This window comes from Diachasma alloeum, unplaced genomic scaffold (genome assembly GCF_001412515.2).
Source record: "Diachasma alloeum isolate Michigan unplaced genomic scaffold, Dall2.0 Dall_scaffold_01696, whole genome shotgun sequence".
NCBI classification, from domain to species: Eukaryota; Metazoa; Arthropoda; class Insecta; order Hymenoptera; family Braconidae; genus Diachasma; species Diachasma alloeum.
In genome coordinates, this window is record NW_021681788.1 from 16,223 (window position 1) to 42,564 (window position 26,342).

Here is a 26,342-nt window from a genome sequence, read left to right on the forward strand (position 1 = left end):
CATCATCATTTCTATTCTGAAGGCATGTATTGGTGATTATAACTCGGAGGAATTCTTTGGTATTTTCAGTCACACAATTCTATTCTTTGGATTTAGATCTTTTCATAATTTTTATAATATGATAGAAAGTGATGGCTTTTGATTTTTCTATCACTGTAGATTTTGTAACCTTCAAACGTGCTCCGAAATGATTTAAAGGGCCCGGCGTGGGAAGTGGTGGGGGGAGTACCTCTCGGTAAGATAGACCCGATAAACATTATTCATTATCAGTTAAAAAAATGAATGGATGAATTTGATGTTGGGCCACCTTTGACCACCACAGGATTCTACATATAAATTCATATGTTGAATTTTTCAAAAAGATGCATCCCTCCCGCTGGCTGCAGGTGAAATTTTTGATTATTTATAATTAATTGGTTTTTACCACCAAAAAGCTAAAAGTGGACTACCTTTGACCACCTTCGAATCACCAAGCGAGTGCAATAATCCAAATTTGCATTCCCCCCTACCCCCTGCTAGGTGTAACTAGCTAGCGGCGAGTTTCAAAACTTTTCTTGGCCGACACGCTACCGCGTATCTCGATTCTCATCAAGGGACGCGTTGCGTGCCGTCGTCAAGAACGAGTATGCTTCTGCCATATTATACGCGAGTCAACTTTCCTCTTCACCACCCAAATATGTTTATTCATTTTTTTTCCTTGTTTATCTCATCTCAGGACATTTTAAATTGCCTAAATAGTTTCATCTATCATTCGAGGCTCTATTGCAATTTCTTCAAATTTTATAAACAATAGTTAATTAAGAAAATAATTTTTTCATGAATCAGGTGCTAGGATTTTCGTCGATCCATTTCTCTAAGCCCTCTAAGCGGAGATTATAGTGGGAAAATTGGTATTATAGGTAAGATTCGGGGGGGGNGTTAGAATCAAATGACCTGTGCATAAAAAGATCATGAGGGTCAGACGGGATCGTATGAGTGAGCTCGAATAAAAAATTTGGGTTTCACTTTTATCGATCATTTTTAATTATTTCTGAAATCACCTGATTCCTTCATGTATTCTACTGATTTCCGATGATTTTTAGAAGTCATTTCAGAAATCACTACCGGAAATGGAAATTACTTGATTTCCTAAGTGACTCCCAAATAAATGGTTTTTTGAGACAATGTCAAGAGACCTTCTTTCTTGTCGCAAAACTTTCTAATCTATAAAATAATTCCCTCTTACTGTTTCTAAAAAACCCAACAAAATCTCAACAGTTTCATAGAGAATTTATTTATTGACGATAAGAGTCGAAAAGAACATCATAATCGAAGAAGCAATTTAGTTTTTTCCTATCAAACAACAAACTGTTGATATTTTCACAATAAAATAATAGTTCATTGAATTCATCTCTTAAGTGTTAAATTGAAAAATATTTACCTTCAATCTCTTCTCCAATTCATGTTCCTCCAGATCACTCGTCACTGGTTTGCATCCAGTAGGGAATTGCACTCGCAACATAATTTTTTCACTTTAGAGTGGAATAGTTTGATCAATTATTGAAGGATGTATTGACTTCAAAAATAGTATTCTCATACCACCACGCGACTACCACGAGCTATACCACACAACAAATCTCTTAATTGTTGAAATTCGCAAAAAATTGAGAAAACATGGAGCACGTGTGAACCGGCGGGCGTCACAGCTTAGAGTCGAACCCAAACAATGAATCTCAACAAAACAACAAAACAACTCCCTTCCCCCCTCCTTCGCACAGCGCCATATTTATTCTCTCAGAGGAGCAAAGAATGAAAACAAAGGTTCATATACTTTGTAAACTCCCAAGGAAATTGGTGAAAAGGAAAATTTTATGAAGATCTAAGCAATTGGAAGAGAAATGTTGTGAGGTCTTTCTTGTAAAAGTAAGACAATTTGTAAGCAAAAATGTGTCCTAATTTTATAAGTGCTCATTATCTATACATATTTATTTCTCCAATAATAAAGATAATGATCATGGATAAAAAAGAAAGAATCTCAAGAATGGTCGATGGTTCAGATTATTATCTGAGCAATGAACGATATTTTAAAAAATCGGAAAGTAATACAGAAGTTTACCGGTTAATTGATGGCTGATGGGAGCCGAAGAAATTTCCCCTAAAAAGGTCTCTTGACATTTAGTTATTAAAATGGCACATCCACCAATGTTATCTCAATAAACGTGGATATCTTTCTCAATGAATCCATTATCGCAAAAATGAATAATATTATGAAAAAATGTCAGAGAATTTGGAAGATGACGCCTTTTTATCACAAATTCTCTGCTCATGAAAATAATTAAATAGGGTAAACAGGTCAACTTCTAGACAGGGGTTAGCTTCTGGATGATTTCAACTTGCATTGAATATTCCATAAATAAAATTAAAATTGTACTGATTATTTTACCTTTCAATAATATTACTCGTGTATAATCATGTGATTAATTATTTTTCCTATTGATCGACATTTAAGAAATAAAAAAAAAAGGTCCAGTCGTCCATAAATTAGGGGTTTCGACTGCATTCAATTATTTCTTATTTAATTATACTTTGTTTTGTTATTTTCACTTCAAATAATTTTTTTCTGCTAATTAAAACATTCTTGAAGGTATGGAAGCCATCATATTCCATCATTCAGGTGATTCTTTTACTTTAGATCCTACCACGAAACTCGAATTTCTCTTGACCATAGAAAAGTGTCCGAAAATCTGGCGACTCCCAGGATGAAATAGTGTATTTCGGTACGAGTGTGGAAAAATGTTATTGGCTCGTGGGAGATCTACATATAGCACGTGCCGAAGGCGAGTGATATAATTCCACAGGCCAAAAAACACTTTGTCCATGAGTATCGAACGATATTTTTCATCACAATGAAAAGGTCTATTGGCCTGTTCACCCTAGTTATTATCTCGTCCAAAGTAATGTTTCCACAGAAGATTAAAAAAACTACTGGGGATTTTGGATAAAACTGAAACAGATGACAGCAGGAGAACACCGAAGTGCTCTCTATCCTTATATGATCCATTGAAAATTGCTTCATGGCGTCATTAGGTCGTGAATTGGCCGCAAAACTTTCTAATTTCCCAAAAATAAGGACACTACCTAGAAAATAACGGAAACCAACCATCCATAATTAAATTTTTTCGTTTTGCTTTTTTTTCCATATTTTTTTAATAACACATTTTTTTCATTTTTCCGATAAGTCTATGGTAATTAATTCATAACAAGAAAGAAAAAAAAGAATGATTCTTCATTGATATTCTCTAGAATAATTATTAAAAGGTACAATTAGCAAATAATTATATCGTGCATTCGCTCTTGTGAAATAATCGTAGTAATATAATCAGTAATTTATGTATACATTTATCATATGTATATATACATATAGGTATATTCTTCAATTTATTCATTATGTTCATAATTATAGAGCAATCTTTTGTGTTGTTCCTTCATTAACCGACGTACCTGATCTTTGCATCTACAAATATAGTACGTTCTCTAGTTTATCTGTCAACTTATCGTCTCTCATGTTATCCACACTTTATTCAATTATATCGATTTATTTGAATCTTCGTCATCATTTATTCTCAAAATTATCGAAAGTCTCAAAATTATCGAAAATTTGTTTTTCGATTTATGGTAATTCCGAAACTTATTTACCCACATATAAATTTCTTTATTCACATATAAAACAATTGTATAATTTTAAATATAATTGTCGTATATGTGTGCCTACACAATAAAGGGGCTGAAGACATTGTTGCGCATGAATAAATGAAGTCAGAATGAAATTCTGCATTGGAGTGACAAGTAGTCTATCCCTGTTCATGCAATTATCTAAAAAACTAGCAGCCTATAGAGAAAATGTCGTAAAACATTTTTTATGAAAAATTTTATTAGCTACAAAAAAGGCCTTATGACATTTTTCCGTATAATCGCTATTTATTGACACACTTGCATAAATAGAAAAACCATTACGATGGACTGTCGAAGTCAACATATTTTTCGTTATGTATATGCAATTATGCAGAAGAGGTCTAAAAATAATTCTCCTAAAACATCTCATTTCTCAGATAATCTACTCAAAACATTATTCATGAATGTGGTTTCTGAAAACGTACCTAACTATCTTGGTAATTAACGATTTGGAGAAAAAATATTGGGAGAAAATTTTTCGTGAAATTGTTTGCACTCGAGACGAAATGCATAATTAAGAATTGTTATCACTTCAAAACGGAATTCGATGACTTTTAATTGTTTGTAAGAAAGATAGGGCTTTGTAAGACACTTTCAATCAACTTTAATTTTTTTTTCATAATTTTAAATCCTTTATTCATGCACTCAAAGTATATCCATCTACTTCTTTGCTTTTATTCCACACATATTTATAAGAGAATACACAAAAATGCATTGTTACCGAAATTGCGGTGAAATCGGTTTCATCTAAATATTTATTATTTCTTTAATTATTTCTTTTCTTACTCGACATTATTAACAATTAAATTCACACACGAAAGACAACGATTTACAATTTAATTGTGGATGTTTGTTATGGATTAATTAATTATGGAAAATTAATCAACTTTTGTTTTTTCTATTTACATTTCTTGAAATAAAACGACAAACGATAAAATTAATAAATTAATAATTGATGTAATGAAGTAATCAATTGAGATTAATTTATTATTGTTATAATCAATCGATTAATTCTCATTATTTCACTGCCTTTTGATCATTTTTTTTATGTTTGACGATTTATTTTTGTTAGTTATCGAGGAATTTAACAAAAAATGAGGAAAATACTCAGAGCCCCTTAATAATGTGAGCATAATTATGATAATTTCTTCACTTAGATTAAGTAATTAATGTATTTACATATGTAATATTCGCTTTACGGTTTTTCTATACAATCATTTTTGTTTATCTCTTAATTATTTAATTTATCGTCTAACCTAGCTAACTAATGTCAAACGGAATATTTTACATGGAAAAATTACAATGCATCTTTATTCACCATTATCATCATCTTTTATCACTAAATCTCATTTCACTTAATTATAATTTTGAAAAAAAGAAAAAAATGATAATCAAATGCATTGAAAAATTGAACAATTTGTTCACTTCTTCGTTTTTTCTTTCTCTGAACTGAATTTTATTTACAACCTCAATGATTCATTTATTCTGTTCAATAACTGAGTAAAATTATGTTCTTTATATACAATATAATTGAATTAATCAATTAATTAATTGTTTCAGAATTAGTAACCATCGACTTAAAAATAAAAAACAAGCAAAAAAAATTGTATTTTGTATTTTTTTTATTTGCATCAATAATTTATATTCATTAGGGCTATAGACACTATGAAAATAAGGAAATAAATCAAGGGGTTTCCATTAATTATAATGAATTAATTGTTTATATGTTCTCATGGATTTAATGAAAATTAATGTGAAATTATATCTTGATGCTCTATACAGTTTGCGTGATTGTAATTAATAATTAATAATTGTTTTTCATATATTCTCATGACTTGGTTAAATTTCACTTGTACATAGTTACAGTGAAATCATATTTATAACGTGTGAGATAAAACAAATGTTATGTAATTATTTAAATGATTGACGGATACGAGTGATTTTATTTTAATTATTCAATTCATTTTATCGATAAAAACGTTTCGTCAACTCTTAGATTACAGTATGAATAATGTACATTTACACAATATAAAACTAGATTCTCTGATCGTGCAATAAACAATATAGACAATCGACACAGTTTTTTGCTTTTTTTTACTTATTATTAATTCAGTAATTATGGTTACATACAGCTATTCATTTGTTTCATATTTTTCATTTTGTTGTCGAGAAAAATTGTTATATATGCCTACGGAATTGAAGAATTTAATGTGCTAATGTGGAAGATAAATAATTTTTTTTATGTACTCAAGTGGCGAAATTCGATATTTTCTATTGGCAATTACTTGATTACGTCGGTAATGACTGATTTCAGAAGAGAATGTCAAAAGTTCTTTATTATAGATGAGAAAATTCTTCACAAAAATGGTCCTGTGACATTTCTTTAAACATTCATTCACGCAATAACTTTTTCTTTCTGATTGGATGAGTATCCAAGGAAAGGTCAAAAAGATTTTTTTATGACTAATCCGATTTCTCAGAAAAATTTTTCTTCAATCCATCATTCTCGAGTTAATTGGGTAATTAACAAATATTGGAAGTTTTACCACTTCAATACAGATATTATTTATTATTGGAAAATAAAAACGATTCATAATTACACAACTGAGCCATAAAAAATTTTGTGGTAGTCGCTAATGATTTTTTCTCATCTTTTATAAAAATTTAAACAATTTTGGGGATTTATATATACAATGGGTCTTATTCAATCTTTACAAGAAATTATTTACAAAATATATTCATCCATATATTACCTATCAAATTAACATTGTATTCATTCATTTTATTTAAATTTAGCTTTTGTTATGTCATTTCTCAGCGTTTTTGTGGGTATTAAATTACTTTTCTTCATTTTCTGTTTGTTTGTTTGTTTGTTTATGAGAGTTATTAAATTTACGTTTTCGATTTTTATGAATAAGAATAAAGTTTTTTTTATTGTTTAAACCTTCTACCACAGAACCACCGACACAAGTATCGAAAAATCCATTTAATTTTTTTATTTCAAATTTTTTTATTACCAAAAGATTGTGTGTATACACGTGAGTTTCAAGATTTTTTGAGGGAGAAAAATATTTAATTTCAAGCTCATTTGTGAATAGTCTTTGTTCTTATTAAATATCTGATTTCATTTCTCCCTCAAATCACTCACACTTGAATCAAACTCATGGAAAGTATAAAGACAAAATCTTTCAGTGGAGTCGCTCATTCCTGATCACCAGAATCTTGAGGGAAAAAAAATTGTCAAGAGGATACAATAATTTCATATTAACGGCAGTACAGTCAGATTTAATAGTGATGCATAGAACTCCATAATAAATTTCCGCACTTTCTTTTACCAGTCCACCATGTAATAATTAATGACAATTTCTTTAGAAAAATTCATCTCACGGTAAAGCACACCTGAGTTGATTAATATCTAATTTTCAAGGTCCTTCGATTGAGGCATTCATCGTCAATATTCCATTTATTTTCTCCATTAAATTACAATAATTTTTTTTTGTTTTAATTTTATTGCCACGTTTTCATGTTTTTTTTTGTTATAAACATTTGTTTTTCCTAATTCTCCCGAAAAATCGAAAAAGAAAGGTAAAGAACATTATTGAGCACTAATATAACATGTACAAACTTACTTAAAAAAATAAACATAAAAAAAAAATTGGTAGAATGAAAAAATGATTAGTCAGACAATTGCACTACTGTGAGAAACAGTATATATTTTTTATATACATAGACTATGGTAAAAGAAAGAATTTATTTCAACGAATCCACAGTAAAATGATCAAGAACACGAGATAACTTCAAATTTCATTTGTTTCTTATTTCACAATAGTATATTTCAGCACATGTGGGGCAATATCGTCTTTAACGTGTGTGGGGTTTACAGCATGAGCCGAAGGCGAGTGATGTAACCACACACGTTAAGGACGAAATTTCCCAACAAGTACTGAACAAAATTTTATGTCACGAAGCCTGAAACCGGCTGAATTAGACACGAGACGCGAAGCGTCGAGTGTGTAATCCAGCCGGTTTCAGGCATGAGTGGCATAAATATAATGGTAATGAGTGATTTTAATAGGAAATGTCGAGAGTGTTTTTCATCGAGAATTTTACGAGCATTTCTGTTTAAAATCACACATTACGAAGACATTGAGAAAATAATCTGCGAATTAATTCGAAAATCATCCTCCTCCTCATCATTTCTCTACATGAACATACGGCAGTTCATCTCTCATTGCCGTAAATCGTGGATAATAATGAAGCATTACCAATGATCGTAGTCACGAAATCATAATAATAGTATTATTAATAATAGTAATAAGAATAATTTACTCTAGTATTGATCTAAGCAACTAAAGGCAGTCAAGAGAGGACTTGAAAAGATCGAGGTGAATGTTGATAAATGTACTTTCTACAAAAAGGATAAATCAATGACTTCAAAAGTCACAGTCAAGCATTTGATGCCTCAATATTTTATACACGATGAAGAAAAATACGAGAAATTACAAAATAATTATCAACATTGACGTCTGATTCCTTTGAAACCCTCGATGACCGACTGAGAAAGGATTACTTGTGCGCTATTCTTTTGAATGTTTTTGTTATTTTTTTCCTTTCATTGATTTTCAACATTTGTTTTAAGTTTTGACACGTACATATTCACCAGGTGGGGTCCAGCCACACGGCGATCGAATAAGCGTCGAGTTTTGACAAATAATCAGACATTAAGGCCTTGACCAGAGACGGTAGCTAATCACTGTCAAGGTCGCTTCCCGAAGGTCATTTGTTTTCACGGGATATTCGCCTACGTTTCGCCTGTTCAGCTGTCTCGGCTGTCACTAAAACAACGTTCCCACTGTACGATGTATCTTTGATTAAATGAAAGCAGTATAATTTTATGTATTTCATGATATATATATATATATATATATATATATATATATATATATATATATATATATAAAATTAGCAGAGGAAAGTGGAGAAATGTAATAACATCGAGCAACTTTGTCACATCAAGTAGAATTTGAAATCCATTATATTTCCATAAGTTATAGCTTGCCTATTGCACCCTGCAACCGTGGAAACGATAATTGAAATGAAGGAAGACGGCATGTACTTTAAGAGTCACTGAATTTTCTCGACAAAATTACCTTCATTTTTTGACGCATTTGATGTTTGCATTAAAACCATATCTACAAAAATTGTAATTATGATATCCTAATTCCACAATATTTGTATTCAATTCTATTAAATTGAGGTGTACCGATCCAATCACACATTGTATAATTCAAACTTGTGAATGTTCTTCTTTACTGTCACTGATATTAAAATGGGCAGTCTCATCGAGTAGATCGAAATTTCGTGAATTAGCTGAATTTTAAATGGGATCAATTTATGTAGCGGTTATTTTTTGATTATTTTTTTTAAACAACCTTTTTGCCCTCTTTTCGGACTTTAACATTTTTTTTCGCAATAAAGATCGCATTTCGGATTCAGATCGTATTCAACCCGAAAAAATCTATCTAGAGGTGGTAATTTCGTACTTGGGACAAAAAACATCTAAACTTTGTAGAACTGTGTAATTTAAGGACGTGAAATTCAAGTAAAACACAAGCAAGTTTCCGAGTTCAAATCCCAGTCGGGTAGAATGGTGAGATCTAACCATTTAAAGTCTTGATTATCATCGCAATATACTTAATCGAGTCAAAGCGATGTAAAATAACAATAAAAAAAAAAGGTAAAACACAATTCCCCAATCCCGGCGCGAGTTTTATATATTTTGTATATTTGTTTAATTACATCATCGAATTGCACACAATTGATTGAGATTACACAATGTCTCACTTGTTGTGTAATTAGAATGTGGAAATTACAATTTCTAGAGACAAGGTCTTGAAACAAAACATCACACGTGTCAAGAAATGAAAGGGCACCATTGCGTGTAATAGGTCGTTTTGTTTAAAAAAAAATGCGATGCAAGTCGTTTTTGTGACCAAAACAAAGGACTAGGGCAAACCGTTTAATGATTGGATGAGAGTCGTCAAATACCAGTAATTGTACAAATAAAACTTGGCACATAATCACCTGAATTAATGCAACATTTCATAGGGTCTTATTGAATTTATGAACATCGCATCGGATTTTAAAGGGGATAGGATCTCCATTCCCCTGAATTAAATATTTGTTGTGATAAATGTGTAAATTAGTTCGATCAATAAATCGATTCGAACATTGATTGGGAATTCTTGTAGGACGTTCATCATAGTCGTTAGATAATGTACGAATTTCTGTAGAATTTCTCTTGATTGCGTTTTTAATTTATGTATTAACAATCAAAGTGGTCTCTTGTGCACGAGCCCTTATGGTGATTTTTTCATTTAGCACGAAACTGTATTATTAACACAGAAGTTGAAGCATTTTCGTGATAACAACGATATTGATTGTTAACAACTTCAATGATGAAATCTCGAAAAATGCTGAAGAGAATTGTACACAATCCATCTTATATTATGAACCTTTTTTCATCACGCTGTGACGAAAAGTGAACTTTTCGGCACGCTCCGCGTGCCTAAAAGTCCAATTTCCGCCACATTGTGATGAGAAATATTGTTCGTAACTATACTATATTGAATAATATACTATATACTAAATATACTATATTGAATTTGTAGCTTAAAAAACATGGTTATTGTACTACCAAACACAGGGTTTTGTTTTGTTCCAGGAAAATCTAATGCAGTCTAATGCAGTAAAAATGTAGTTGCTCATGCACGAAAAATGACAATACGTAAAATTTGACCACCCACTGTTAGAAACAAATAGATATTTCATGGACAGTTTGGTAGTAATTTTCAGAAAAGAGACATTCGATTTCGACGTCAAAAAATCAGAAAATTAAAATTTTACAAATTATTTTTCTCCTTAGAACTTCGACTGACTTCGACCAATAAAGTCGAAGTTGCATTTGAGCTTGCGTGGGGAAAGCCCAGAGGACATTATTTCGGATATTTTCTGCTGCCAGTGGAAACTGAAAAATACTTCGTGAACAATCCTTTTGGAACGGTCACTCAATAGAAATTTCCAAGAGGTTTATCAGAAATTTCAGCCAAAAATATCCAACAGCGGATACGAGAATGAACAAATACTTCTTTGTTTCGGTTCCGGATGCGACTCGTTTGGTGAATTCATTCTCGTTACTGCGGTTTTAGGGTGCAACACCTATCATAATTTATACTCAGAGACTTGTTTCGAAGATGAATGCAGTAGCGAAGCGGTAAACCGGGTTAAGTCGATCTTGACTTTTGGTCAGTTTTTGATGAATATTTCGGAATCGAAGAAAGATAGCAAAATTTCTCTTATGACCTTTTTTATAACCCTCAAATGGCTCTACAAAAAAGGTTATGGCAAAAATTTTCCTATCTTTTTTAGATTCTGAGATATTCGTCAAAAACTGGCCAACGGTCAAAACCAACTTAACCCAGTTTACCGCTTTGCTACTGAATGAAATATTGAAAATTTTAGAATTTGGCTCAATACGTTTCACCACCCACCTGCAGAAATGCAAGTAGTATTTATTTCAGCCTTGACATTCGACTTGATGGTGGGAAGGATTATTATGCATAAGGGAGTTTTCAATTTTTTCTGCAGGTAATAATCATTTTTTTCTCCGAAAATTATTCTGAATTTACACCCCGGGTGGATCATCTTTCGAACGTGATTTTGGTTGTTTTTTTAATTTTTATAATCTGAAATGATCTCCAATTGCTATTCAGTTTTACACAACCCTAGAGTCTCCAAAAATTATGATTGTACAATTATAAAAACGTTCAAAAAAATTTGAACATTTTCAAAGAGCGTTTTTGAATAATATAGGGAAATAAACCCAATAGGGAGGAAATTGCAAATTAATAATTTGATGTATTTATGTCGCGCCGTGCAATAAGTCGAGTTGCTCAAAATTCGAATTGCTCAAAACTCGACTTNATTGCACGGCGCGACATAATAGTACATTAGAGTACAAGGGGACAAATTTCGTTTTCAACGAATGTGTAGTTTACAGGCCGAGCCGAAGGCGAGGTCTGTACACACATTTGTTGAAAACGAAATTTATTACCGAGTGCTCCATAATATTTTATGTCAAGTCGTGCAGAAGTCGAGTTTTGAGTAAGTTGTGCGAAGCGCAGCATGCGATAAACTCGACTTATTGCACGGCGCGACATAAACGAAATTTGTGCCCTTGTACTCTAATGTACTATTAATGGCTATTAGATCGTCATTTGTCATAGTAGTCAATGGCTGTCAAATCGTTAGTTACGTTAGTTATGATAAATTATCCGTTCACTATTTCCTCTCTATCGGACTTATTTCTTAATCTTTATTAAAAACGCTCTTTGAAATTTATTTATTTATTTTTTCAACTTTTTTTGATTGTACAATCATAATTTTTAGGGACTCCTGCGTGATGTAAAATCCAATGGAAATTGTGATATATTTTACATTATGAAGATGGAAAAACAATAGAGATAACCGGGCCTTAAGTGACAAAAATAAAACGTTAGTGCTCCCATACTCTTAATTGAAAAATACAGGAAAGTTAAATCCAAGAATGGCATTAGTTAGGATTGAATGAAGTGAGGACTTGAATCACCTAGAAATTTTAGTACTGAGGTAGTGAAATGTGACAAGTTCAAAGCCACTTTACAAATTATTTTATAAGAATTTATCAAAAGAGATTTCGTCATCGTAGAACCAAAAGGGGGTAACATGTATACTTATACACATCACTTACGCCCCGTTTGCTATACGACGACGATTTTTTCGTAGAAAATTTTAAGTTTCCTCATTTCTTAAACAATGATCAATTTAACAATTGTTCAGAGAACGAAGTAAGAAGAGTCGTTTTTTCTAAATGGTTGATCGTCTAACCAATGGACAACTGCATAAAAAAATGTCAAGAACATGTTTTTATAGAAAATTTCAATCTACAGGGAATATTTTCTAAAATTTCTCTGTAGACTACATCAATTACTTTTTGAGATTTTTGTAAAGTAATTTGTTCATGATCTTTGGACTTGGATTCTTCACTGCTACCGGTGGATGCACTCATTATTTTTTTCCTACTGCTCGTAAAGTATTTTCTCACTCGTATTAATGCCTAATAATAATAATAATAATAATAATAATAATAATAATAATAATAATAATAATAATGTCTCTTCACTCTACTTATCCCCATTAAATTTGACATTGAAGGATTAACGGATGAGTAAATGACTGAATAATGTATGAGTTTATTCCTCCAATACATAAACTCGCTTATTATCATCAATATTAATGATTCCCATTAGTCGTTGAGAAAAAAACACCTTTCTAATTATCCCACAATGAATGCAGACAACATATCAATATTTCAGTGATGAAGGGGCAAAACTTGATGATTTCAAAGTAAGTTCTCACGATTCCCTGTAAATATTTTCGAATAGTTTAGGTTGTCACGAAATCATCATTTTTTTTTTGTATAAAATTTTATAGTCTACAAAAAAGTTTCACTGGCATTAATGCCTAAAGCCATTCGCTCCCATGATAGTAGCAAAGTAATCTGAACATAAATTGTTGCCTCAATTTTTTTTTTATTTTCAAATTATTTTCGAGATGATAATCTCAAAAAAGTATCATTTCTGTCTGAAAAAAAATGTAACGTTTTTGTCATCACTTATTTCACCACTTCTTCACGAAAATGATCATCATTAAATAAAACCAAATAAATAAATGAACAATTCTCTTGATAATTGTTACTCATAATAAATTAAATAGGAAAACATTGTTCACTCACCAGCACCACTTCGTGTTTTTCTCCTGTTGACGTCTTCTATTGATCTGGATGCACCTCTTGTATTACTCGCTGGTGTAGCGAGTGGTGACACTGCGCTCTGTCTAACAGATCTTCGTGTCGTAACTTCACCAACTGATTCGTTACTGGACACTGATGTACCCCGTAGCCTCTCTTTACCCACTATCGTTGAATTAATATTACCAGGTTGTTTAGTCGTTAATAAACGACTCTCCCTCTGTACTCTACTGCTTGTGTTGAAATTTGATACATTTGTTGAGTTTAATTGGCTCCCACTCACTGGAGTACTCAAAGTTGTTCTGAAAAATTAACAACGTGATGAATAAATTATTGGAATGAACCGAATGCATCATTGAATGAATTGGGCATTTCTAATCAGTGGAATGAATATTTGAAACAGGAGCAGGTAATTTTGTGACGTGAAATTCGTACTTAGTATCTTTGAGTTTTGGTGATGAAGCTTCCTCAGCGCCCCTGATTCTCCCCTTGGCAGCAATCTCGACAAGAGGCTCATCATCTGACGATTCAACATCCACCAAAATGGGGCCTGCGATTCCGAAAACAATTGATTAGTGAATTTCGACAGAACAAATTACCAATAGAGTGCCAAAATGTGATAATTCAACTCCTCCCATCTTACAGAATTGTCAAAATACATATAGAAAAAAGTATCATCCATTGGCATTTTCTCTGAAATCCACTCATCACTGTAAAGTAAAAATAAAAAAAAACGTAACAATTTAAATTCAACAAGTGGATTCTTGTAATCTCATTAAATAGGGTGTCCACCTGGAAGTTTCAACAAAATTCCCTGACTTTAGCCTGACTTTTCCCGGTCAAATTGATAAAATTCTCTGACCATAGAAAACGTTGTTTTTTATGAAAGATTGTTAAATTTATAGACTCTAAGGTGAAAAGCATAGTAGGACCCCGGCGTTCCGTTTTGAAGGCCAGTGGGGGGATGTTGAAATTCACCTTAGAGGGTTAAAACAGTTGATAAACGAGGATAACCTGACGTTAATAATCAATGAGCAATAGATGGATTCATGCACATTAACTCTTTTGCCGAACGAAATTGAAAGGCAGACGTCGGTAAAATAAAATTATCTTTGATTGGCGACAAGACCCATCAAAAACTTCAAAAATTTTCGTCGTCATTTCCCATTTTCACTTTCAAAATTTTCCTTCCATTATAATTTTCATCCAATTCAGATTTTTTTTGTCAATGTTCGTCAGACTTCAGTGAATAAAATTGATTGTTCGTTTTCTATTGCATAGAATGGATTGATAAAAAATTAACCTTTTAGATTCAGTCAGTCTGCGCATTGAAAAAGAGTGCATTGAAAGAAACTTTTTTTTCATGGGCTATTATCCATAATTTATGACGTAAAATGGGTGCTTAATTTAATTTTCTAGAGTCGAACGAAAATTTCTTAACACAAAAATCGACATCAGATAGAAATTGCACAATAGAGGAAGTATGGCTAAGGGAATTTTCAGACTTTTCAATTTTAGTCAGATCTCCCCTTAAGAGCTAACATTGAGATGCTAACATTTCTCTAGCGGACCAGGTTAGAACTCGCAGTGTTTTTGCAGTTTGTATATCGCTGGAAATGAGTATTGTTCAAATATTTCCACCATCTTGATATGCAAGAATTCCTTTGAAAAGTAGAATACTGAATTTAAAATTTTCCATAGAAAAACCGCAAAAACAGTGGGTTTCCAGTCTCATCCCACAGGAAGATGTTGACATACCACTTTTTAAAGTAAATTTGAGATCAAATTCAGGGATAATGTTTTTTGTCAACAGAAGATTTCCCAAAAATTTAGGTACTTGAAGAAACCAAGCTCCAAATTTTAAAATTCCAGAAAGTTGTTGCAATTCCCTGACTTTTCCAGACCAATCAAATTCCCTGACAATTCCCGGTTCTCTAGATTTCCCTGACGGCTGGACACCCTGATTAAATGATTATTTTTACCGAAACAAATTTTGATTGATCATTACATTTCATCACTTCCTTCCCCCAAACCTCAAAAACACTCACCTTTTTTCGCCTTACTGAGTATGTTGAACCCCTTCTTCTCCTCTTTGCCCCCGACCTTTCTAACATGTCCCCCCCCCTCCTCGACTCCCATGCAAGCTTTGATCAACACCTCAGCATTTTCCGAGCATTTTCTCTTGCCGGGTCTGGCCTGTGGATCTTCACTGTTAGTCCCCGAAGCCACCGAGCTCTCGCTCTCTTGCCTCTTCCTCTTCCCCACTTTTCCACCACCTGCAGCATTCGGCGACAATTTGGGCAGACTGATTTTACTTCCAACCTTGGCATACGGTGAAATGCTCCTCCTCTCACTCCTCTCCTCACTGAGCCTCCCAACAGTAGCCCCATGTGGACTGCTCTTTGGTGTCTTAACAATATCAGGACTATTCATTTTCTGCGATCTCGTCCTCAACGATCTCTTCTCACTATTATCATTAGGTATTTCAATCAACAATTGCTCCAACAACGATCTCCCAGGTCTCTTGACATAATCCTCTGAACTTATCGGATTAATCGGTGTCAATCTCTCCACGAAATCCTCCCCCTCTTCAATACAAATAACATCCTGTCTGCCCTCCAGCTCTTGTTTCCTTCTTCTCTTTCTTTTAATATTATCAGCCTCAGTATCAACACTCTCAACGCCCTGAGCTGCTGGGCTAGGCGTGTCATCCCTCTGCAACACGACAGGATTAGAGTAAGTGTAAAGTGGCGGAGTGATCCTTATCGGTTGAGGATCATCAGTCAATGGGGATGGTACACTCGTATCAATCTCACTCTTCCTACTAACATAATCATCACCCTTCACCACTAGAGGAGATTCACGTTTAACCAGACGTTTCTTATCACTGTCAACTTTCATCAAAGATAATTCTGATGCATCTGTCGATAGTTTTGATGACATCAACAGATTATCCTGCCTCGTGTCATCGGGTGTTACTTCTGTTTTAGGTTCTAATTTAGGTTTGACGTCTGGAAATTGGGGGCTGGGGTTTGTGTGTTCCGTTTCATCGTTGCAGAAATCTTTCGAAGAATCTTTCGCAGGCATTGTGGAGATTATTACGTTGTTATTTTTACGACTCTGATGACTTTGCTCAGTATTCTGAAGGGGTTGAGAGACACTTTCGATAACCTGAGGCCTCTTAACGTCTGGAGATACCTCTGAAGATAATTCTTCAACTGCCACTTTCAATGGGTCTTCCTGTTTTTTTACATTTTCACAGGTTTCTGAGGGTTTCAGATCAACTTTCGGGGGTTTATCAAGTTTACATATTGGATTATTCATTTTATTTTTATCGTTTTTGTCACTTGTCTCAGGTTGATTCACTTGATTAAGAAATTTATTATCACAAGTACCACTTTTACCAGTATTTATCGATGAATTATCATCAACACCAGTGGACGTGGTTCCAGAATCACAATCAGTCCTTGATTCTGACACTGACACTGATTCATCTTGATTATCACATTTAGTGTCTTCATCATTATGACAAATGTCGTGATAATTAGACACTGGGCTTAATTGTTTATCAGGATGAGGATGAGGATGAGAATGAGGATCATCGTCATTGTCAACACCATCGTCCTCATCGTCATCTTCATCGTCAGGTTTCAATAGTTTCGAATTCACGGTTGAACACATATCACTTGTTGAGGAAGGCACGTTCTTGTTTATTGTGGTTTGTAGGGTTGTTAATTCCACTTGAGTTAGCTGGACAGTTTTCACCGTTTGAGATTCAGTTACTGGTCGATGAAGGGGTGATTCTCCTTGATTTGGGGATTTCTCGGAGAGGGCGTCCATCGATTCAATTCCAGAATCCTCACCAGTGTTGCCGTTGTTTCCAGAATTTTGGGGAGTTACTCGCTCATTCGAGGGATCCAGCAGTGGAATAACGTTTGTGTCGAGTTTTTCAAGAGTTTTCTCTTGGAGTTTTGGGTCTGAATCAATTCTGGAGAGATCAGGGGATGATGTCTCCGGGGCTTTCTCAAGATTCTGATCCTTTTCTTTTGGTTCGGATTTAGTTTCGAGTGTTTTTGTTGGGATTACTGATGATACTGAGGTTGGTGATGAAGTTGTAGGGGTCATGGTGCTTGTCATATGATTGGGAGATGATTTTCTGGGAGTTAGGGATGGGGATTGAGACTCTGACTTCATTATCGAGTAATTTTTGAGCTTTTGGAGGGATTTGGAGTCGTCTGGATCGATTTTACTCTTCACGGGGATTAGTTTTTTTGGGAGGAGAGACGATGGCTCTAGTTGCTCCTCGTTCTGGAGCTTTTCTGGGCCTCCAGATAGATGACTCAGGGGTTTTGAGGGATTTTTGAGGGTAGAGTCCTTCTCGAAGAGTTTTGATACTCGCGGCATGTGTTGTGTTGTATTCTGACAGATTTGGGTATCTGACAGGTGGAAATCTTTCTCGTCAATCAGACTCAAACGACGTCGCTTCTCCTGACTCAAGAGATCCTTCTTCATGCCATTTAGTTCTGTTACTCGAGATATTGCACTGGGTTTGTCGGTGAGGCGGAGGTCGCTGTCGCTTGTTCGACGGATCTCACCAATTTTTTTAGTAGTATCTGGGTTAGAAGTATCACAGGGATCTTTTGGGGTCTTCTTCACAGGATCATCACTGGCTCCAGGACCCTTATAACCTAATTTTCTCCATTTCGCCTGGTTGTCGAGAATTCTACCCCCTGAAAGCAGATTTTGTTCACGGTGGAGACCTTCCCCAGAGTCGGACTTCTTTTTTGAGTCTCTTCTTTTCGTTTTTCCTGAAAGGAGAGACAGTTTATAAAAAAAATTGGAAGAGAATTGCGAGAAAACTTTTTCTAGTCTGTTGAATATTTAATTATCTCAATAGTGAATGGATTGAGAGTCATGACACAATTTTTGTACGAAATTCTCTCATCTATAAATGGGGTTCACTATCGTGTTCTCGTGAAACAAGTCGTTATTGAGATATATATGCGAATTAATAATAGGAGAACAGACACCTGACTCATCAAGTTTTACTATTAGAGTAACTTCAATTATGAGATGATCTCGAGAATGGCACTTTCAGAGGAAAAAGTTAACACGTGTTTTTTTGGAAATCTTTTCAGCAACAGAAATAAAATTGTTGTAATTGATCAATAAATTCGTGCGCTTTCGAGGAAAATGCATATCAGCAAATTAATTTAAATATGAAAGTATCTTGAGAATGAGAGAAAATGGCAAAACGGTTAGAGACTTTTTCGTCGGGAATTTCATAATTTCATAATCTTAAAAAATGGGTTATTTGGCTCATTACGTTTCATCATTCCAATACAAAAATGAAAGAAGAGAACAGTGCTGTATAGTTTTTCCGATTTTTTAATATTTTTCCTTTCTGGAAATGTCACAGATATTATGAATAGATGATTTTAAAAAGCTTTCTGAAACATGTTTAATTGATGTTTAACCAATAATTTAATCAATCTCATGCTTTCAAGGATGACAAAATAAAAAATTAATCTCTCCTCGATCGGTGATATTTAAAACTATAGAGGACATCTTTCCTATTGACTTTGAAAACATTTATGGGTGAAATGAAGACTTGAAAAACACGAAGACTACTCCTTCCTTTCATTTTTTGTATTTATTCAGATGATTTTTTAAATTCCAATGACGAAAAAAATCATCAAACACGATAAAAAAAAATGCAATGAAAAATGTTTTGCCTATGAATCCAGAATGGTTTCTACCTTGATTCTGATTGCAAGGTAAATATTCTTTATTAACATACGCGTCGGTGCAATTCGAGAATAAAAAGAAATTGAGAAACTGCAATATTATCAAAAACAATCACGACTACGATAAATAAATAAGTCAAATTTACCTCCACCAATCTTATGTTCATTCGTATGATTAGGAAGCTCAGTCTCAAGATGCACCTTTCCCCCCTGACTATTAATCCCCCCGACCCCAGTGACCCCCTTTCCCTTAACAGGTGAAGGTATCCTGCTGTTCAATGGAATATCATCAACATCCCCAGACTTGCTGGATCCAGCCTTATTTGCCACTCCTCTCTGTCCCTCGACGAGATTCTCCTGCTTGCTCTTCCCTGGCATTGAATTGTTGACCTTCCCCACAGCATTTCCACCGACATTAGTACTGGCTGCAGCAACAGCATTATTAACCACAGCGACGACTTGTCGATTGCCCCCCACCCCCGCCGCCGTTACCGTTGAAACAGTGGCGGTGGTAGTGGTAACCATGGTCGTCGTCATGATTATGCCTATGGACTTTTTCTGCAGTAATTTATTTCCATCAGTGTTATCCTTCATCTTTTTAAGCTTTCCCCGCCTCTTAACAACAGCATTACTCCCCGAGACATCCTCCTCCCTCGCCATCATCTTCTTCTCCTTCTTCCTTATCTGCACGACCGAAGCGTTCCTTCCCCTCAACGAAATATGCAGTGGTGGTACCCTCGGTTCATCCACCCCTCCAGTACCAACCCCAGAAGGTGTTCCCCCAAAAATTTTACTTATCGTCTTATCAGCCTTTCTCATCGGTGGTGTATTAACAAATGAGACATCAACCTTGTAAGCCGGCGTCACCGGCTCTGACTTCTCCAACTTTAGTCTCAACTTGATCTTCTCCCCCTGCATCGGACTATCCTTAGATTTCAATTTGTGTTTTAAACTACCCTCGCTGCCCGTTGATTTACCCGTTGTCTCTGAATCCGACTGATCAGTATTAGTTGTTGTATCATTTCGTCTGGATATATTACTATCAGCATCATCATCCGAAAATATTGAATTTGAACGATCATTGGACGGCGAGGGAAATGAAAAAAAATCATCCTGATTGTCAACAGCACTCTCTGGCTCAGACTCTGAACTTTCACTTGGCATTGGTTCCAAATGTCCAGTCAATGGATTTATCAGAAATTGTCGTATTTTACCTGACGATGTGTACTCAGGCTCTGGCCTCACTTCGTCATCATTTCTCTCTTTATTATCAGACGATGAAGATGATGAAGATGATGATTCTTCTCTAATAGCATTTATAGTTTTGTTGTTTATTGGTGAATTTGTTGAGGCATTTATTGATGAATTTGACGTTGTAACAGTTGTTGCTGTTGCCGTTAAATTATTTTTTCTCTGATTCCTTGACTCTTGATTAAAGGCACCTGTATTAATCTGATTCGTTAATGAGCCTTGTGCAGCATTAACTCTTGATTGATTTAACTGTTGATTCTGTTGTATATTTCCTGAATTTTTTGATGTACCATACATTAATGTGGTCCCAGCAGTGGTTTGATAATTTCTACTTAGTATATTTTGACTCTGTCCATAACGAAAATCATTGCTAGCACTTGTGTTGATGACGTTTGTGTTTTTTAATTGATTATGATGAAGCTGGTGTTGGATATTCAATGTTTGTCCTTGGCTTTGTGGTGGGACTGGAGTCTGTTGAGTTGTGGGAGATGCTGAAGTTGTTGTAGACGTTTGGTTGGATCTGGGATAGGGTGGAGGTGTTTGCTGCCTGGGTCCATTATTGATGAAGCCTAGCCGTTGTTGAGCAACGTTCACGTTCGAGGGAATTATTTGCTGTTGGATTTGAGGCTGAGATAATTGTCCTTGAACGATCATCTGTTGTCCTTGGACAATTCCTTGTTGTTGAAGAATCATTTGACGTTGTTGAAGAGGTGTCCTGATTCCCTGACCATTCACTGGATGCCTCGTGCTGATTAACTGATTCCCTCTGTAGGTCAACTCCTGTCTAACTGGGAAATTCTGCTGTATTTGTACTTGCGAATGTGTCTGATTAGTTTGAGGACAACTGTTGGAGCCGCTCTGGGGTACAGAAGCAAAGGCAGAAGGTACTGATGGAGTTGAGGGCACTGCCCCAATTAGATCCTCAGATCGTATGGAATCCAAACTCGTTGCTACCTCTGATTCACCAGCAATAACAGTTGTTGACTCTTTCCTTCGTGCATTTGGCTTTTTCGCTGGTTTCGTTCGACTTGTGCCGCCGCCAGCCCCAGTATCAACAGCAGGCACCTTCTGACCCTGACTACCGCCAGGATGTGCACTTCCATCGTTCTGAAGTAGATTAACCAGTAGTGGTGATGATAATGCCACTTGATTACCACTAACTGCTGTTGCCAGGCCAAGAGCTTTACTTATCGGTGGATTAAACTGATTTGGCACTAGGGCTTGGGCTTCTTGAGGCTGATGAGTTGGATAAGGCGGTGGTGGCTGGTTATGTTTAAAGGCTGGTGGCTGAGAGTTTGATTGGGAATCTCGATGGATACCTTGGGCAGCTTGGGCAGCGTGAGTCATACTGGCAAAGGGGAATGGTCCATTGTAGTTGTTACGAGGTGATGCATTGGGATTTGCTGAGTTTGAGGTGGTTGAATTAGCTTGGTTGATTGCTTGAGTGAGTCCAGCTGTGCTTGATGCTGCCTGGATGGTTTTTGAGAGGAACGCCGGGATGGGATCACAGTCTGTTGGTGCAACGACGTTTGGAGAACGAAATTGGGGAGATTTGCAGGAAGTACTTGGTCCTGGTAAGGATCTCTCTGCTTCACTTGATGGAGAACTTGTGTTTCCATCTGTGCGGGGTTTTGTCGATAAATTGTCATCGTTGGGAGTTGAATGGAGAACAATCTCTTGTGATTCACCACCAAAACGTCCGGCTATTCGTAGGGATATCACTTGGTCACCTTCCACCTGGACTGAAAGAATTCCTAGTTGGGTTAGGGTGGGAGAACCCTCTGTTGCGAGCTCTCGCAGGCGCAGGGCTGCCTCTCGAGGGATGGAGAAGGTCACGCGAACTGAATTCCAGGGCTCCACTTTGTTCACGCGGAGACCATCCCCTTTTTCAGGGGAGATTAGGTGCTTTAGGCGATCTACTATTTGTGCGAATTTCTGGGGAAACTCTGGATCACCCAGGTCACCCTCGCACGTTACCACCGTCTCGATCAGATCACCATCACTGTCTGCTGCCATGACTGGGGAAAATAAAATGAGGTATTAAATTGAGATGATTTGATGAATTTTTGTCTATCAATTTAAAGGTTGGAGAAGAAGATGTACAATGGAATAAACTCTCTTGAATATGCGGCATTAGTCGATGAGATATTAATGATTGTGTGTGATTTACTTAGAAGGACATGTAAAATGGATGATTTAGGGCTAATGGAAATAATTTCATTCAATGCGCATTGTTCTGAAGAGTATTCCAAGAATATAATGATTAATCACTAGAGTGATATAAAATGATTTTTTAAAATCAATTTTCATCTTCAATTTCCCAAGCCACTGGGTATAATAAAATCAAAATTTTCAGAAACACTACTCAAAGGTCGAAATCAAGGGAGTGAGCTAAAATAAATAACATTTTGAAAACTTTGAAATGACACAAGATTAATTAAAATTTGAAAAATAATCGCAGACATATTGATGTGTAATTACAACGACAGAGTAGAATGATTTCTGGAGCTACAGGCGATTGTATTGGATTTATGCCACCCTAAAGACCACTCTTATTGTGGCTTTTTGAGAAAAGCCATAAATTAATCAAATTCGCTTCATTGACTCCGTAAATATCCATTATTTAATAACAGAATAACGGGATTAAATGAATTATTCCATAAACTTCAATATTTCTGATACTACTGGAGACCATATCATGATATCAACAACAATAATATCCATCTTTCCATTTATTTACAATCATTTCACTTTTTTACGTACCAATCATCAATCACATAACTACCAGGGGAGCCTGGGGACCTCTCGGGGGTGCAACACTCTTCCTCAAAACCCGACAAAGTCTCTGTCTATGGTCCCAAACTCCAGGCACTATTTTTAATACCTTCTTTCACTGTTGAAAAACGAAATAATCATTACATTTACACTCTCAATAACTATATCATCAATCATTCAATCCTCTAACAATGCTAATTACACCGAAATCCCACCACAAAACCCCTCTACATGTAATAAATATAAATATAAATATAAATACGGAACCATCGATATTAGGTTATAATTCGTTGGCAATTACCCCTTTAATGACCCGTATAACCCACCTAAACCCTCAAAAGGTTGGACAAATTACTCATCCAGACTGCATAATTGCATTCAACAACAAACACTGAGTTTCAACAACAATCCAATTAATTCAATTCCCCCAAAAACATGAAAATAAATTATTTTCAATGTTAAGAAACTAAGGCGGCTTGGTTTCTAGCGATACCAGGGGGAGAAATAGGTTATAGGGTAAATATCCAACATACAAATTTCCCCGATTTCTGCAATGTGCCTCAATCGCATCGACAACTCCCTAATAATACATTTGTTGATAATCTGATAATATCCATCAGGTGGTTCATTTGGCCATTAATAACATGTAAAAACATTTTAGAATGGGGGGCCGTCCATTTTGTCCGTCGGGGGAGGCGAACGTGAAGTGGGCTCAAGCATGCTCATGATAGCCCCGTCAACCTCACGGAACATTCAATGTACCCGTTACCAAAGTCATTTTTCAACAACAAAAAAATACAGATGTTCACTAGCCCTGTATTTTTCAGGATTAAGGGCACATTAATGATTAATCATAGCTCATTATTCATTAATAATCAAGGGTTGATGATAAAGTATCGTGGAATTTTAACGGGAAAGAATTTCCAACGTTACCCCATTTCGTTAGTTTTTTTTCTCTTTCCTCTTCTTTCCTTCACCAACTTCGGGGATCCGAGGGGTATTGGTTCTGTTAAACGTATCTTGTGGATAAACACGAGAACACACAACGTTAACCACTTGATTTATAAATGATAATAACACTTTAAAACAATTTACAGACACAGTGGCAACAGTTTGCCGTGATAATCACAAAAATACTTGTCATAATCGGCGATATAAAGGGACAAGTCATAAAACGCCATGAACAATAACAAGGTGCCGCCATTTGCAATGCGTACAACTGACATGCGCAAATCAATCGCGCGGGGCACCATGGGGGCTGGGATTGTTATACCATACACCATTCAGCGGAAAAATTCAGTGCCGCCATCTAGCGAGGAATTGGGTTTTTTTTATTTGTTCACATTTGTTATTTGGAGAGGCGAGACAAATTCGAAAGTTGTAGGATGATTTTTTGGGAAAAAAATTGGGAAAGGATGGGTTCAAGGAGCAGAATTTTTTTACAAAAATGATCTGGTGTTTTTGAGTTCATTCATTATCGAGACAATCGGAAACACTGTTACAAATTTTTTGAAATTTCATGGAAGATAATATAGTAATTCTCATGAGAATGTCATTGAATCGGATTTAGGGAAAAAAAAATGGTTATGAAATTTCAAGTTTTAAGTACGGGAGAGTGGGGCAAAATAACTGTTTGACACAATTCAAGCAAAAAAATTTTTTTCTGTTAAATATTTTTTTTTTATTATTGGGAGTACTGATGAGAATAATAATTTTCTAGTCGTCTTATCATTTAATTGATTAGATTAGACCGATTACACTTTTGTTTCTTCATTTGATTGAAATTCAGCATCACATTTTCCTTTTCCTCCCTCTGAGTCTCCCCCAAGGCCTTCCTCTGGACTTTGGATTTTGCTATTTCATTTTGTTTTCAATGAAACCATTGACAAAATTTTTTCCCGTCAAAACTGCTCAATAATTGTTCATTCTACTGAACGGAAAATTATTATTCTCATTAGTACTCTCAAGAATAAAAAAAAATAAACAAAAGTTAATAAAAAAAATATTTAACAAAAAAAATTTTTTTTGCTTGAATTGCGACAAACAGTTCCTTTTTGGGCTGTTTAATTTTGCCCCACTCTCCTCTACAATTCACAGAAATTCATGAGTTTTTAGTGGGAGTGAGATGGAAATTTCACAACTTGAGTGAATTTTCAGTGGCACATGAATACTCAGAACAAAATGACATGAATTTTCAATTTTTCCCTGAACGTTCATGACTTTTATAAATTTTCACAGAATAATTTAACTGATAAATCAAATATTTTATTGATTTCCAGATCATTTGAACAGAAAATCAATGGAATATTTGGTTTTTCAATGACAAGATTTCCTGAAATTTCTGTGGAACTTGAACACCATAAAAATTACCGGAATTTGGCACGGAAAATTCAGACGAAAATTTTTAACAGATTGTAGTTGAGAAGCGTCGAAATACAAATTTACGGGTAGATTAATTTTGGAGCTCACTCGAGGAGTAATCCATTTCAAGAAAAAAAAATAGGGAAGAGTTGGGCAATATGGACATCTGGGATAAAATGGACACTCAAAAAATTTGTGAAAAAAACTTTTTTTTTTCAAAATTCAAATTTTTGAAAATTGTTTCATTGGGTAATATGGACACTTGAAAAAGTTGGTCTTATTCAATGTTTAATCAAGAAAATTGTCAAAAGACCTTTTCCAACAGAATCGTGTCGGTATCTTTTTATAGACAGAAATTAGAATTGGAAGAGATCTTAACAAATAAACTTCAACTCTATTAAAGTTTGCATTGAAGTTTGAAATATAGAGTAACTTTGAATTTCCAGTTTTACTACTGAAATAATTTTGTAATTATTAATTTTTTTCAATGAACAGTTGCACGTCCTATACAACTGAGGTTTTGTCCATTTGCGAAATTTGTAAGACTGCTACTTTTCTACTTACAAAGGAAATCACCATTAAACAATAGGAGAAGGGGAGGATCAATGAGCAAAGAAAAATTTAGTTTACCCCCCCCCCCCCCCCCCCCC

At 35.0% G+C, this 26,342-nt stretch overlaps 2 protein-coding genes across 2 annotated transcripts in view; both read right to left on the reverse strand.

Annotated features, from left to right (window-relative positions):
* The window catches only part of LOC107046675 (sister chromatid cohesion protein PDS5 homolog A), a 12,896-nt gene extending 11,210 nt beyond the window's left edge, over positions 1 to 1,686 (reverse strand). The window contains exon 1 of the mRNA XM_015269348.1: positions 1,421 to 1,686. Within this exon, the coding sequence (XP_015124834.1) occupies positions 1,421 to 1,501 (81 nt within the window). The 5' untranslated portion in view covers positions 1,502 to 1,686. The remainder of the gene's footprint in view (positions 1 to 1,420) is intronic.
* A 6,053-nt stretch (positions 1,687 to 7,739) lies between these two features.
* On the reverse strand, positions 7,740 to 24,519 carry LOC107046674. Its single transcript, XM_015269346.1, has 7 exons — positions 24,265 to 24,519; positions 23,320 to 23,449; positions 19,452 to 22,574; positions 15,607 to 18,366; positions 13,994 to 14,108; positions 13,544 to 13,860; positions 7,740 to 8,546 (listed from the first exon to the last, which is right to left on the reverse strand). The coding sequence occupies exons 2-7, from the start codon at positions 23,324 to 23,326 to the stop codon at positions 8,488 to 8,490; spliced, it is 6,381 nt and encodes a 2,126-aa protein (XP_015124832.1). The 5' UTR covers positions 23,327 to 23,449; positions 24,265 to 24,519; the 3' UTR covers positions 7,740 to 8,487.
* Between the last annotated feature and the right edge of the window lie 1,823 nt (positions 24,520 to 26,342).